Source organism: Manacus candei, unplaced genomic scaffold (assembly GCF_025592945.1).
Source record: "Manacus candei isolate 608988 ecotype Guabito, Panama unplaced genomic scaffold, ASM2559294v1 h1tg000049l, whole genome shotgun sequence".
NCBI classification, from domain to species: domain Eukaryota; kingdom Metazoa; phylum Chordata; class Aves; order Passeriformes; family Pipridae; genus Manacus; species Manacus candei.
Window position 1 is genome coordinate 27,921,138 of NW_026138097.1, and position 15,817 is coordinate 27,936,954.

Sequence of the window (15,817 nt, forward strand, 5' to 3'; positions counted from 1 at the left end):
ATTTGGAAATTCAGACACGATGAAGAGATGTCTGTAAAACCTTTGGCCCATTCATGGGCTGAAGACAGGAATGCTAGGCTTTTGAAATGGTACTTTTCTTCAAAATATTTAGTAAAAGGCATTTCTTTTGTACACAAGACTTACTGAAAACCATGAAGGGTATGGAGAATTAAAATGTGTGTGGTGGGTTAACCTTGTCTATACACCATGGACTTTCTCAATCTTCTTCATTAGGATGGGATAAGAATATGGTATGAAAAAGCTTATGGATTTTTCAAAGACAGAGGCATCACTTACCTATTATAATTATGGGCAAAACAGACTTGACTTGGGGAAAAGTGTCTTTATTGATAGTGAAAATACATTTGGGAAGTGACAAACAAAGTCAGAAATTAAAACCACATTTCCACACCCCTAGGAATCATCCTTTAACTCCCTCTCTCTCTTCCTCCTCCCTCCAAGTGGTGCAGGGGAAGAGAGGGCTGTGGTCAACCTATAACAGCTTCTTTTTGCTGCTTGTATTCCTCTAAAAGTCTTCCTTGCTGTGGTATGGGTCCTTCCCCCAGGCTGCAGGGAAACACCCGTCCCACAGGATTCTGTCCTGGGCTGCAGGGCCATCCCTGCCAGGGTCTCTCCTCCCCTGCTGTTCTCTTCCCACTTTGCCCTCGGGGCTGGCAGGGTTGTTTCTCATCTGATTCCCCTCCCTCAGCCCTGGCTGCTGGGCAGCGTTTTGCCCTCCCTTGCCCAGGCTTTTCCTGGGGCTCTCCTCTACCCGCCCGTGGCTGAGGGGCTCAACCATGCCCTGCACTGGGGCTGCTGGAGCAGCTGGAACCAGGGTTGTCTGCCTCCATACAGGGGCTGCCCAAGCTGCCAGCCCTGGGCCTCCTACACCTGAAAGAGTGGGCTACAAGATCATCTCCTCCTAGGGGCGTCACCTATTGTATATCATTTTATATTATATAAGCACCAGTGCTATAGGAAAGTTGTTCTTCATAGTTCCTTTATTCAGATAAGCATCATGAGGCTTAATGCGATTTCTGGACTCTCTTTACATGCCAGCTTACATCAAATTTAGCAACTGAGCATACAAACATACTTTTTTTGTGAAAAAAGGGGTTCTTTTGAAGAGGCCTTTGCCTCCATCCAGATATCACTCACTGATCAGAATTCTTCCAGCCAAGACTCAGAATTAAATTGTAGAGCTTGGGGAGTGAAGTAGGATAGGCAGCTCTGCAGGAGAGGCCTACGGAGACAGAGGCAGAACCATTCTGAAGACCATGTTTAGAACACTCCTGCATTTGCTATTTAGGTGTTGAGCTAATGTGTGGTAATAGAGGTACTGAGCAGAGTTCAGACTGTGTGTTTCTTTCCAGGTGTCCATGGTGGATGCAATTCCAGGACTCATAAATACAATTAAAATGATTCAGAGTATCTCTCAGTATTACAACACATCTGAAAAGATCTCCTCACTGTTTGTGAAGGTAGGTGCTGAACCTGAAAGGAAATCTTCATGGATTGTTTTCTATGTTGTTCCTTGAGTGAGAGAGAAAACACAAAGGGACCAAGTAACTGGAGAGGCAACACATCAGTCAATTTAATGCTGCTTTTTGAACGTATAGAGACTTGGAAACAGTGATAAACTACTTCAGATTTAGGACTTATTCTACTGCCTGTAATTTGGAATTGTAAGAACTTTTTCAGACTTAAATGTCACCCCTCATGTGAATAGATGGAGTAACTTTTTGTTACGAGTTTTACCTGTTATGAACGGGGTTTTTTTGTGGACCCAGTTATATTAAATTCACATTGCCCTTAAACCTCTATATGTTTGCATAAAGAAGGAAATGGAGATGGAAGGACAACCTATTCTTTAAAGTCTATAGTCTTATGGGCCCTTGATTTTACCTTTGCTTTCAGAAGAGGCAAAGTCTTAAGACTTTGTAACCCTCAATGCCATTTCAAGTTTAGTACAATGTGTTTAGGTTTAGGATAAGCATAGATAATCAACAACATTTTGATGGTGTCACATTCTGGAGGCTAGGTGTTGCAAAGAGTGTCATCAGTTAATGGGACTGGTATTTTGTATTGCTTTTTTTCAGCCTTTAGGCTGGTGGAGTCAGAGGAGTGTGGTGAGACTGAGAGAATGGCAAGATCTGCTTTGTCTTGAAATGTTTTTTTTTTTCACAAAGTTAAAACTGCTTTTAGGTGACCAATCAGATGATCACAGCTTGTAAATCTTACATTGCAAACAATGATACAACCACTATCTGGAATCAACCTCAGGAGAGAGTTATGGAAAAGCTACAAGCAGCTATTAGACTTAAACAGGTAGGTGGGAAGAGCATATGGAAAACAGAATATATGGGGATATTTAGGAGGACCTGAATAGGAAAACTTTTTTTTATATGAGGAAGCAATATATTAGTGAAGGAACATGAAGCAACTGAAAAATATCCTTTGAAACTGGAATGTTTATACTAGAGCTAACAGGGAATTTAGTCTGGTGTCTGTTGATGTTCTGGAAGCAGAACGTTGATGTTCAGTCTAGCTTAACTATGCTTTTCATAAGAGCATTGTTTGGATTTTTATGCCTGTATTTCTCTAGAAAGTTTTTTCTCACAGTTGTGGAGGAATATGCAACAGAAATGAAACCAGAGGGAGTTATTGAACTAGATGTGTTCAAAGACTTGTGGACAAGTATGCATTTAGAAAGGGCAATTTACTGAACTGAGAAGAATTCAGCTGTTCAGTTTGTGTGGACTTGTTAGGAAGATAGCCTTTATTTTTTTTTTAATACACTTCTGTGACCATTTTTGAATTTTATTTTTCTTTCTTCCCTTTAAAGTACAGTATATTATAGGATAATTCAGCTTGGAAGGGTCCTCAGCAGATATCTAGTTAAACCTTTGGCCCAAAGCAAAAGCAGGGGTAGCTATGAGATCAAATGTGGTTGCCCAGTCCCTCATCCAGTCCTGTGTTGAAGTTCTTCAAGGAGGGAGAGACTGCACAGCCTTTCTTGGCAACGTTGCACTGTTTGACTGTCCTTAGGGTGAAAGATTCTTTCCTCACATCCCATCAGAACATCATCTGTTTCAGTTTGTGTCCTTTCCCTCTTCGCTTCTGCCCATGCGTTACTGTGAAGAAGAACCTGCCTCTGTCTTTTTGATAACCTCCCTTTACATATTGGGAGCTTCATATTAGGCTTTCTCCATTATTATTTTTTGATTCTTTAAGATATGTTGGAAGATTAGAACTTTATCCCAACAACTTCTGAAGCAACAAATCTTGCATACTTCTAGCACACTTTAGTGTAAATTTTTATGACATCTTACCATCAGCAATGAGTACTAAATTTATATATTTCTATAAACATATATCAAATTATTCAGTTGCTGCATTAAAATATGTTGAAAGATTAGTTTTTTTATTTGAGTCTCATCAGTTCCAGAAGCTTGCAGAAAATGAATAGATTAAAACATAAAATTTTAATCAGTAACAACTTCGGAAAGTGTGAACCCTTTGAACTGATATCTCCAAGTGCGGTTTTTCATACATAAATGTGATAATGAACATTATATTATAAAGAAAACTACTATTGAAAGAAACCATTTCAAGCAAATCTGTTGACTATTTGACTTTGGGAAGAATATAATTTTAACATGTTAGGAGTAAGGTTTGTGCCCAGTTAAGAAAGCAGAATGAAAACTGGAAGCTGCTATGGAGCAGCATTCTAACGTTAGAAGGGCTTTTGTTCTTGAAAGTGACTTTTGAATCATGATTACTCAGTAAAAAATCAACACACAATCATTTTCAGTCTCTGAAAACTGAAATTTGTATTGTCATCTTGGTTATCCAGTAAACACATCAAGACCTGCTATAAAATAGAATGAACAGAATTTCATGCCAGCTAAGGAAGTGTACAAATACATATTTGTGTAGTTCATTCATTTGATGAAATGTGTTGCTGGGTTAGTTTTCAGAGACAAATTCTGTTACTGTCTTTATAGTGTTCATGATTGTTTGTTGATGAAACTTCTACTTGCTATCAAGTGAGGATACTACCTCTCTCTGTAAATTTTGTTCTAGCTAAAGACAATGCCTTTTGATATATGCTTAACATTTTTCTTTTAAATTCTTTATTTTAAGGAGTATCAAAATTGCTTTCGCAAGATAAAAGAAAATTTGGAACAAAATCCAGCTGAAAGACAATTTGATTTTAGTGAGATATATATATTTGGAAAATTTGAAACCTTTCATCGTCGTCTGATAAAGATAATAGATATTTTCAATACTATGAAAACCTACTCAGTTCTACAGGAATCTAAGATAGAGGGATTGGAAGGAATGATCACAAAATATGAGGTACACAGTAAATTTTGGATGTCATGTCAGTCTAACTTGAACCTTAAAAAATAAATAATTATGAAAATGAGAAATGGTTACCAAGAGAAAAATTAACTCTGAAATTGTGCTTAAATTACTGGGTAATAGCAATTTAAATATGTGATTGCTGGGGAAGTGAACAGACAAAGTGAAAAAGGTCCAACTCAACATGTGAAAGAGGTATGCTAAAATCAAAGTTGACTGAAAAAAGTAGTAAGATGGGGGGACTTTGTAACGAGTAATTGGAGTCATGGTTTCATGCTATGATCAGGAGAAAAATTTAGAAGTCCAACATTTCGAATGTTAGGCTAGCTGGGACCAGAATTGCAGACTGTCTTCATTTCTTGCCCATTATTCTAGGAGTAGCTGATCAGTGTCTGCCACTGAGGCTGGCTCCATTGCCATGCTGGTTGATGCTGCAAATTTTCCTTGCAGCTTGGGGTTAAAGCAGCCACATTTCTGTGCTGCATAAATACAAACAAATAGAACTTTGATTTCTTGAAAGAAGAAATGAAAAGAGAACTAAAACAAATAACATCCCCTCCAAAAAAAAACCAACCAAAAACTTGGACTCTTAGATTTAATTTGTTTCACTAGAGAAATAGTAAGCTCAATTCCAGCAAAAGAGATTATTAAGTTTACTTAAAACCTGTATTCTAGGTCTAGATCTAGAGTACAATCATCAACTTTGTGTTTTATGAGGGAAGAATGATTTAATTCACAAATGGCTATTTTTAGGGTGTGGGAGAAAGAGAAAGGACAGCTGATTTGCACTGGAAAGCTCTTCAAGTTTAGGCTTTTTTCTTTTGTAACAGTAAAATCCCTTTTCTTGTTAGCATTACTATGCAGTTTTCTTTTCTGATCCTTTTTTCTTTTTATAGAAGCGGGACTTGAACAACAAGGAGCTCTTCTAAGAATATAGATGTGCTAAATCATGTTCTTTTCTTCCTTCTTTCTGACATGACTTTCTTTTCTAACAAGTAGAGTCTTCCCTGCTTTTACTGAGCGTGAGTTAGCTTACTTTATTGCATATCTTTATCAGTGCAGCATCATAATTGTGGCACCTTTAAATATTAGAATAAATCAGAAGTATTCAATGTGTGGACGTTGTAGATTGCTTTTAGAGATCACATGTGATGCAGTGGCAGTACAGGCAAATGTGGCATTCTAGTTTGCTTTAACCTGTCCTTTACCTTTTTGTTATGGCCATGAGTCAATCACTTTGCTTTAGTTAAATAACTACATGGTAAAATCTGAGCATTCCATGGCCCTTCCTAATTCGATTTACTCCCTCTTGCACTTCTCAGGTTTGGGTTCATTCATCCTTCACAGTAGCCAGTTTTCTGCTTTGTTCTCTTCTATAGTCTTCTGAGAGTTAACCAGGGCACAGCTGAAAGCATAACTTGGTCAAAGAGTTTTCCATGTGGGCAGGACAGGTGTGGACTGGTCTGAATTTTGCTTCCAAGAACTGCTCTCTAAAGCTGTGCCACCAGGCTTCTCAGCAACTCAGGTTGCTGAGAATTTCCAGATCATGCAATGAAGGTACTATTTTGATAGGCTGGAACACAGGAATCTCATTTATTTGAGGCATTTGTATTTGAAAAGCTGCCTGTGACCATTAGCCCAGATTGTGCTGCAGACTGCAAATTCTATACAAGATACACCTCATTATCCATGGCAGCACCCAAACCTGAAGTAAGAACTTTGTGTGAAACCCAGCTACTCTGAAGTCAGTTTCTTTTGGGGAGGAGGATAAAGGGAAATTATATATGCTTAGGTAAAAAATGTTACATAGAATGTTCTGGATAGTATGTATAAAGGGCAGAAAAGTGATCGTACTTTTTTTTTAACAGTGACAAAACTGAGGTACTAAAGTATTTGACGCAGACCGTAGCTATAGTTACGTGACTTGAAAATTTTTAGAAAGTTCTTATTTTGCAGTTCTTGTCCATATCTAGGATTTGTTAGAGGAAAATATGGAATTTTTATTTACAACAATGCAATAAAACTTAAGTTCAGTTGACATGATAAAATGGTGAAAGTCTGCTTTGGTAAGAATATGCTGAGCTTTGTAGTTGTACTGTGGTGAACTACTAGGATGTTGAACAGTAGTTAATCATTAGAAATCCTTTGACTGTGTGTACAACTCAAGGGAGATGCTGATTAAGAGGTACTTTCATTTGAGTGGACAGCAGCTGTGTAAGAGAAGCCAGGAATACTAAGTCCTAGGCTGGTGATGTGCTGCATCTTATTGTGACTTTTGAATAGTCTGTTTATCTATGAAATCAGTTGTTTTAATGACATGGAAAATAATAATGTGAAAATTTTTTCTGTGTTGTTTGTTAACTTTTAAATAGAAATCAACATCTGCATGAGAGAATGTTTAATAGGTAACAAATGTCTTTGATGAAAAGTTAGAGTCTGAGTTTTCTGTCATTTCTAATTGACTTCAAACAGAAGTAAATAATACAATGAAATTCATATAACCATTACACCAACTTGTTTCCTGCAAATATATCATTCAAGTGGTTTGCTTATATTGTTCAGCAAATACTGACAGCTAATAGCAAAGGTAAAATATGAGCGTTCACATCCAGCTGTGCTAAATATTTTGTTGTGTTAAGTCTCTTTGATAAGAAAAATTTTTATGATAACTTTCTTTTTCTGTGAAACTGTTTAGAGCATTGTTGACAACATCAAGAATAAGCATTACAATTTTTTGGATCAACGGAAGACTGATTTTGACCAAGACTATGAAGAGTTTTGCAGAGAGATAAATGATCTTCATGTAGGTTTTATGATTCAAATACAAATTTAATTTACTGATGAATCCTTATGAAAACCAAAATATCTTTGTGTGAGTTACCACCAAACAAATTATACAAATCTCAAAGTTTATATTTCGGAATTGAAAAATTATTCTAATGTATCTCCACTTTAAAGCTTCCTTTTATTATCTTTCAGACTAGTTTCATGGAATAGGCCATTGAGGGCCTCCAACAAAAGGATTTTTCATTAGTGTATGCTAGCAAGAGTAATGTGAAAATGGCTGATTTCACTGAGTGAATGGGAGCATATTACAAATAAGTCAGATAATTAACTTTCCCATAATTCTGAAAGCACAAGCTGGTGGAAGGAAAAGGTATCTGTAGAAAAAAATATAAATTAAATGTGTGTCTTGCTTTGGCTGCCGGAGAGGTAAGCAAGCATTCTTTTGAGGCCTCTCAGCATGGTGAAACATTGGGTACAAAAGCTTTTATTGGTTGCACAGCTACAGAGGGAACAAGGAAAGAAAATGCCTCAAAAACTGACTGTGTTTTGTCTAATTATTGTGGGAAGAAAGAAAGGCAAAATTAATACTTATTGAGAATAGTTTCACATAAAAAAATAGCTTCTAATATATTGCATAATAAATGATGTCAAATAATACCTGGCATATTTGATGTGTGTGCCTTATGGACTTCTCTGATGTAGAATTATTTGCTCTTCTTCAGGATCAATTAAGGATTTTCATGGACATCACCTTGGAAAATATTTTGAACACTCAAAGGGCACTGAGTATGTTGCAGAAATTTGAAAGGTACTATGTCCTGTCTAGATTGCTAAAACTCTGCCAGGCAATGAAAATGAGACATTGAGGATGGTGGAAAGTGAGGGGAGCAGAGCAGGAGGCATCTCCTTAAATACGAACAAAACCAACTCAACCTCTTCTCACTCAACTCTTCAGCTCTGTTGAGGGTTGCCTTTTCAGTGGTTTGAATGAATAACAGCCATATTTTTTGTATCAGAAAATTAGAACTGTAAGTGGAGTTTGAAGTTCATCTTTCAAAATTAGCATCAGTATAGGAATACTTTGTGTCTGTTAGCATATTTGCCTTAGCTTTTTGCTTGAACAATGACATTAATTTGTTACCACAGTGCTGCTAGGAGAGAGAAAAATGCTTCTGTTAGGAAACAGTGAAATTTGTCTTGATAAATTAACATTGTTGAAAAGCAGCCTTGCTCTTTATTCTGTCAGTTCTTTTATTATAATGTGTTTAATGGAATAGACTGCTAGTGGTGAATTGGTTACAGTTTGCTGCACATAATTTCAGCCCAGTGTTTGAAAACAGTGACAAAACAGAAAATGTGTAGGCTTACTTGGAAAGTTTTATCATCTGGTGTAAATCTTGGTTGTTTGGAATCAGGTTGTGCCAGCATTTGTTCAAACTGAAAACTGCTGCTAAAGTGGTTATGGAGTTATAAAGTAGTTATAAAGTAGCATGCAAGGGAATCTGGAACAACTGTATTTTCCAACCATGCATTAGAAGATTTCAGAAGGGTTGAAAGAATTTTTTTCATGATTATTATTTTTCTAAGCAGACTACAAATTCCAAATCTTGGCATCGATGAGAAGTATCAGAAAATATTTCAAAACTATGGCCATGACATCGAAACAGTCTGTAAGATCTACAGCAGGCACAAGCAGGACCCTCCACTGGCCCGTAATCTGCCTCCAATAGCTGGTAAGATCTTGTGGGCACGCCATCTATTCCATAGGATCCAAGAGCCCATGGAGACTTTCCAAAAGCACCCAGCAGTTCTGCAAACACCAGATGGCAAGTGCATAATCCGCAGCTACAACAAAGTAGCAAAAGTTCTTATGAAATTTGAGGTGATTTACCACAAGGAATGGCTTCAGCAGGTAAGAGAGTTGATTTTGATTAGGATATTAAAAAAAACCAAAACAAACCCAAACCCCAAAAGGCGGTGGACTTTTATTGGTAGAGTAATAACATCCTACTTTACAGACCAGGTTGGATTCCCATCATTTCAGGCCTTAGTGAAATGCTGGGTTACAGCAGTGTGAAGGAATGTCTGGTTAATGGCAGTAATCAGGTGTGCTAAACTTTAGCCTTAGGATGACTCTTAAGTGACAGATGGAATAAGAAAAGGCACTTTATAAGAAAGTGTTCCTATTAAGAAATAGGGTTTGTAGCACTTGTAGCTTAATTTGGGAACAACTGAAAGACCTTCATTATAACTAAGAAGTTAGAAAGTAAAATATTTATGATGGAAATGTATAATGAACATTCAGTGGTAGGCTTAGCTGCCTCTCCGTCTCTGCCATGTTCTTCTGACTCTGATACAAGATCATTGTGTGTGGGGTGAAGAGTTTTCTGACACATACTGTGCCTTGATGGAGCTGTCAAGCACATTTGCCTTTCATCTTTTGCAAAATGACTATAACATCTAAGGCACCTGAACTGATACCTTTTTTTATGAGGTCTGAGTAATCAGTGATTCAATCGTTACTTGTGCTAAAAGTAACTGTCTGGTTTTTCCAATAGCAGAATCAAATCATGCTTGGCAGCCATATAAATTTGCTAAGCCTGTTGCAACACTATACTCATTAGGTGGGAAAAAAGGTGGGATCACAATTTCAAATTTTGAAACGTATACATGTGGAAATATATGAAAAGTATATCCACTTTAAGATCAATTCACTTGTCTACCAGGTATGGCAGGAAAATGTGACTATTGATCAGTAGTCTTGACTCTCGAGGAAACGAGTGCAGACGGGTGTGGACATGAGTGTCACAGAACACAAGGTGGAGCTCCTGCTCTACTCCTGAACAAAAGCAAAACGAGAGGGGGAGAAGTGTCCTGTAGGGAACACAAATGGAACAGAAATAGGGCGGTAGCTCCTCCTACTTTTTATTCTTCCGTACAGTGTACATAGTTAAGCGAAGTGGCACTTTCTGATGTTTCCAAACATTTTTCCCTCCTTTTGTCTGTTTGTTACTGGATTACCTTGTTTATCCAGGTTTTTGTTGTTGTTATTGTTTTTTAAATAGCATAAGATTTAAGGCCATTATTTTTGTGCTATAGCAAATGATGTTCAACTTGGATGTATTAAAATAATACAATACCTAGAAGTGTGAAAGTTACTATAATTCTTCAGCAGTGTAAGATTCATGCCTTCAATGTACCCTTTATTTCCATTACCAATTTCTGCTACCTTAATGATGTAAATTACCTGAGGAAAAAATACATAAACAGGAGAGGAAGAGCTGATAGTGGGAATAATGGGTCTGAAGTCCAAAAAAGAGTGCAGTAAGATTTTCTGTTGAACTTTGCAGAAAAAATTGAGCTTCTATCTAAGGGAGTTGTGCTTTTTTTTCTGAGACTAGTGGGTAGAGCATGAAAACTTCACTGCCAAAACATGGTTACATGATTTCTTGAAAAATGTTGTGTAAAATGTCTTGATAATACATAATACTGCTGAAATAAGCAGTATAGTCCTCTGTAGTTTAGACATTGAAAGGCAGTGCGAATTTTCTGTGTTCATAAAAAATAGAAAGTACACTGAAAGATATCAATGGGTTTTGAAACTATTGCCTAAAACGAAGTTCCATTTCAATGTAATGTGATACATGAAATTTGAGGAGTGAATAAAGAACAATAAAATTACGTTGCCAAAAGGACAGTAGGAAGATAGCAATAGCAGCAGAGTTTTTAGTGTAGGAAAGATTTCCCTGCCTAAGGCAGGACTTCTTCCTGCTATCAGCTAAATTTTTCATGTGTCATGGTCTTATAAATGCTCTCCCTTCTCACATAGAGAACAAATGGTATTCTAACATTTAAATCAGGCAGTTAAACCAATTGCATGATTAGGCTTTCCTTTTAAGTATTAAAAACCCACAAACTATAATAAACGTTAATTTTTATCTTTTAAAAGATTTGCTTAGAGGTTGGATATAATTAGGAGTGCCATTAAAATTGGAAGTGTGATTAGGTATTGGAAAATAAGCAAAAGGAGAAGTGGGGATAAGTTTATTCAAAAGATATATGAAGAAGTTATCCAAGAACACTTCCGTTCATTTAGAAGGTTGAGTGCAGCCTCATTGTAGAATGTGTAATAAGTTCTAAGGAGATGAGAGCTCAGATTTAAGATAGTTGAAGAAAGAAAGTCTGTAGCTCTGATTTGGTTTTCGACTGTGGAATGCAGCTTATGATATCCAAGAGCAAATGAAAAAATATCTGTCAGATAAAGATCAGTTATGTTGTTAAGCATTTGATTAGATATAGATATAGATTGTGTTAATAAGTTTTTGTTGTGGATTCATACCATATCAATCCCTATTGTCAGCAATACTGGATTTTACTATCTGCCAAAGTGATATTTATGTCCAGACCAAAGTATTTTGTTGTAGTGACTTGTCTGATCACGAATGATGACTTTGTTTCCTGCAGATTGAATTAATTAAAAGAGGACTTCAGGCAACTCTTTTGGTAAAAGCTCCAGAAACAGGAGAATTATTTGTGAATTTTGACCCTCAAATATTAACTTTAATCAGAGAAACAGATTGCATGGCTCACATGTGCCTTGAAATACCGCCATTTGCAAGTATTATTCAACATCAGAGAGACTGGTATAAGAAGATTGTCAACAATTTGCACGTGGGTTTATTTTAGTTATTTTATGTATGTGTAGCATACATTAAGATGTCTAGGTTCTATACATATGGAAGAGGAAACATGAAGATCTCAACTATTATGCAATAAGAAAACATTGACAAATCTATTTTTTCATTTGTATGACTGTCCTGAGGGACTTGTAAAAAGAATTTCTGGCCTTCATGCTCTCTGTGAAGTCACTTCTCAGATGCATGTATTTAGGAAAACTCTTCAGAGTTTGGGAGAGAGATGAGGATGGGGAGGAAAGGGGACTTACAAGATGCCTCATGCTGTTGCCTGCTTTCTAAATGATAAGCAATTTATCTCTCATCCAATAGTGAAATCAACATTGGACAGACTTTGTTTTGAGAGGATAGCTGGGAGGGAGGAACAGTAAAGGTAAACAGTAAAAGTGTAAAACATCCAGCAAGGAGCAGCTTTGGTCTGGCACCAGTATTTTTCACAGATGTCTGTGGAATACTTTAAAAAAGAGAAGCCAAAACTTCCCTTTCTCTTATGTAAATCCTTTGGATCGTTTTGTCTGCTTATAAACAGAAGGTTCTTGATGACTCTAGATGGAAATTCAAAGATAGGTGTCCAGAAAACTATTACTTTAAAGGATTACTTGATTCTGAAATGAAAAAAATCATATTAAGTCATAAAGTTATTGCAAAACATGTGAAACCAGATCAACGGGTTAAAGATGCATTAGAAAGTGAATGCTATATTAAAGTTCTGGTAAGGCTGGTCTTATTAGAACTGCTGAAAAGTTCACTTGGGTGTACTTTTTTAATTGGGCTTTTTCTTTCCTGTAACACCTGTTTAGAGACTGAATTTTGCAACCTTTTTCTATCTCATGATTTAAGCCCAATAGGAAGCCAAGCATCACACAGGTGCTCTGTTACTCCCCTCAGTGGGATGGGGGACACAATCCGAAGGTTAAAAGAGAAAACGTGTAAATTGAGATAAAGACAATTTAATAGGGAAGGCAAAAGCTGCATGCACAAGGAAAGCAAAATAAGGAATTAACTTACTAATTCCCATTGGCAGACTGGTGTTTAACCATCTCTGGGAAACAAGGAGATACCACAGCTACTTGGAAAAGCAAACACCGTAGCTCTGAATGTCCCACTCGCTCCTTCTTTCCCCAGCTTTTGTTTTTAAACATGATGCTGTAAATATGAGATAACCCTTTAGTCAGTTGGGATCAACTGTCCTGACTGTGTTCCTTTCCAACTTCTGGTGTGTCCCCAGTCACCAACAGGGTAGTTAAGCAGAAAAGGCCTCAATGCTGTACAAGCACCATTCAGCAATAGCCAAAACATCAGTGTGTTATCAACACTGTTTTGGTGACAAATGTAAAACATGGCATCATGTGAGCCACTGTGAAAGAAATTAATTCCATCTCAACTAAAGCCAGTGCAATCAATCTATGAAGATTGATTTTTAGGTGAAGTAATACTTGCATTAATATAAAGAGCAACAAAGAGTAAACTTCTGCCAAAAAATTATGAAAACCTTTCCTAAACAACTAATTATCGTTTCCTAAAAATTTCAGTAATGTACATCCTGGTGAACTGTCTTAGTTTAAGTTCTCACATATATGTGTATGTGAAAAGATTCAAAACAGTGTATATTAACTAATGTTTTTATTCTCTGTTTATTTCAGGTGATGCTGGCAGAATACAAAAGAATTAAACTGAAAATACAACACCCTATTGAACAACTGATGGTTCCTCGACTAGCAAATATAGATGATGCTATCAAGCCAGGTCTAATGTTACTGACCTGGACATCCTTGAATATTGAGAAATACATTAATACAGTTTTTTACAAGCTAGGTAGGTCATTTTAACCTCTCCTGTACTGCAGGAAACCTCTGTTTTATAACACCATCTTCTTCTTGTCTCACGTTTGTCAAATTTTTACCAACATGGATGGAATGGCAGTTAGGATTATACAAAGCATAAAGTAGTGTGCAAAAGGTTCTTTGTATTCTGAATTCAAGGAATTATGGCTACTTTTTAAAAGAGCTCCTGGGTTTCAGACTTTTCCTAGTCTCGCCTTTTTGTTTCTATAATGTACAAAACAATTTCTCACAGAATAATACCTCAACTCAGTTGGCACTGTCATTGCTCAACAGCATTTCATATTAATCTTTTGGTTTTTTAACATCTTTAAAAAGATGTTTTTATCTTTAAAACTAATGTGCACTTGGACAGCAGCTTTAGGAAACAGGTAAACTTGTAGTCTTTTTGAAAGATTTATCACAGGTTTGCACTGAGATGTGTATTGTTGCTTAAGATACCAGATTCCTTTTGTTTCAGCTTAATTACTAGATCAAACAGATTTTGTTTTTTGAAATTACATAAGCAGTTAGAGAAGGAATTTTCTTTAGTTGAAATGGTAAATTAAAATGCATTTTGGATGCTAACCTTACATTATGCTCAATTTAATTTTGAATAATACAAGTAGTTTGAGTCTGGAACAGGGACCTTTCTGCTATTTCAATTTCAGCATTGAGAGCGTATTGCTATTAAACTGTGAAAATTCTAGTGATTGGTTTTTGTTAACTATTATTTGACTTCTAATGTTTGTTTGAAGCATAGAGATTTTACTTGCCAAAAGTTTCTGTTACTAGTAGGTTCTCCAAGTGATAACTAGTTCAACCTATATGAAATATTCTTAGCCCTCAATTAAATGTATTTGTACTTGAAATACATATACTTTAAAATTATTCATATATATTTGTATAATAAAATAATTACATGTATATTAAATAATAAATAATGATATATTATATTTATATACTATTATAGTTGTCTTTAGCATATAGATAGCATATGCTAGGTAAGCATATGTTATGCAAAAAGACAATTATGATTTCTGTAGTGAAGCTCGCCGTAAAAGTTTAGATGTTTGAAGTAAACTGGTTAAGGTGTAGAATTCGTATAGAATTGAGTATGGTAGTTTATTGAAGTAAAAATTTAAACAGGACTATAGAAAGACTATTTTTTCAAACTTTTAAGCTTGCCTTGAATCTTCTGTTTGCTTCAAAAGCTGGGCTGGAGTTATTGCTTGATCGAGTGAATGACTTGGTTGAATTTCGTATTGATGCTGTCCTTCAAGAAATGAATAGAGTGCCACTCTGTAAGTTGCCAGAAGAGGAACCACTGAGCTGTGAGGAATTTCTCCAAAAGACTAAGGTTATTAGAAAAAAAATTCATAAAGAAGAGTTTAATGACTTTGAATTATGCTATGAGATAAAAAATGTTGAATGCAGAATTAATGAAGTGTGCATGGGATATGCATAGAAATCCCTGCTTGCTTGGCTGGGACCTTAAAAAGGAACAAAAGTACCAAATGCAAAGAGGCCTGAGCTGAGATGTTCTTTTCCGAGCTTCTTAATGTCAAGCCGACTACTGTATGATGTTTCTTTTATGCTTTGATATCATTAGAATGTTTTACCTCTGTGACAGTATCTTTTTTTTCATTGTTCCTTGTTAGTGCCTTTAAATAAGGCACTGATGCCTGAAGAGAGTACATATTATGGAAATGATTGTGTCCTGAGTATCTTTGTTAATCTCAAGCTATCCCGAGTTGGTAATGCTGTGTGTAAAATATATGCAGAAGTACCTGGGTGAAGGTGTTCTGTGAAGAACCCCTTCCTGCACCCCATCAAAATACTTTTATGTTGAGGAAAATTAGCTGTAAGCATGTAAATTGTTAGTTAGAAAGTTGATTAAGGTCATAATAAAATTGAATGTCAGAATTATTTCATGAGGCAATAGTGTGATATTCTGGCATTTTAGGGTATAATGTCTAATGTGTTTTCTCCTGAAATAAACTTTGTTTTGAAAAAGATTTTAGAAAGTCATGTAGGTAAACCCCATCCCTGGTCTCTGGTAGCACTAAATACTACAAATGAAAGTTTTGCTTTTCTTAGTGTATTTAACTATTTAGTCTTATTTCTTTTGGCCCCTGTAACAGTTCA

General features: G+C 36.2%; 1 protein-coding gene across 1 annotated transcript in view; it reads left to right on the forward strand.

Moving 5' to 3' along the window:
• The window catches only part of DNAH5 (dynein axonemal heavy chain 5), a 115,147-nt gene that overhangs the window by 13,692 nt on the left and 85,638 nt on the right, over positions 1–15,817 (forward strand). Inside the window, exons 9-17 of the mRNA XM_051799352.1 lie at positions 1,374–1,481; positions 2,206–2,328; positions 4,147–4,362; positions 7,064–7,171; positions 7,878–7,963; positions 8,746–9,067; positions 11,620–11,826; positions 13,493–13,664; positions 14,884–15,029. Of these exons, the coding sequence (XP_051655312.1) occupies positions 1,374–1,481; positions 2,206–2,328; positions 4,147–4,362; positions 7,064–7,171; positions 7,878–7,963; positions 8,746–9,067; positions 11,620–11,826; positions 13,493–13,664; positions 14,884–15,029 (1,488 nt within the window). The remainder of the gene's footprint in view (positions 1–1,373; positions 1,482–2,205; positions 2,329–4,146; positions 4,363–7,063; positions 7,172–7,877; positions 7,964–8,745; positions 9,068–11,619; positions 11,827–13,492; positions 13,665–14,883; positions 15,030–15,817) is intronic.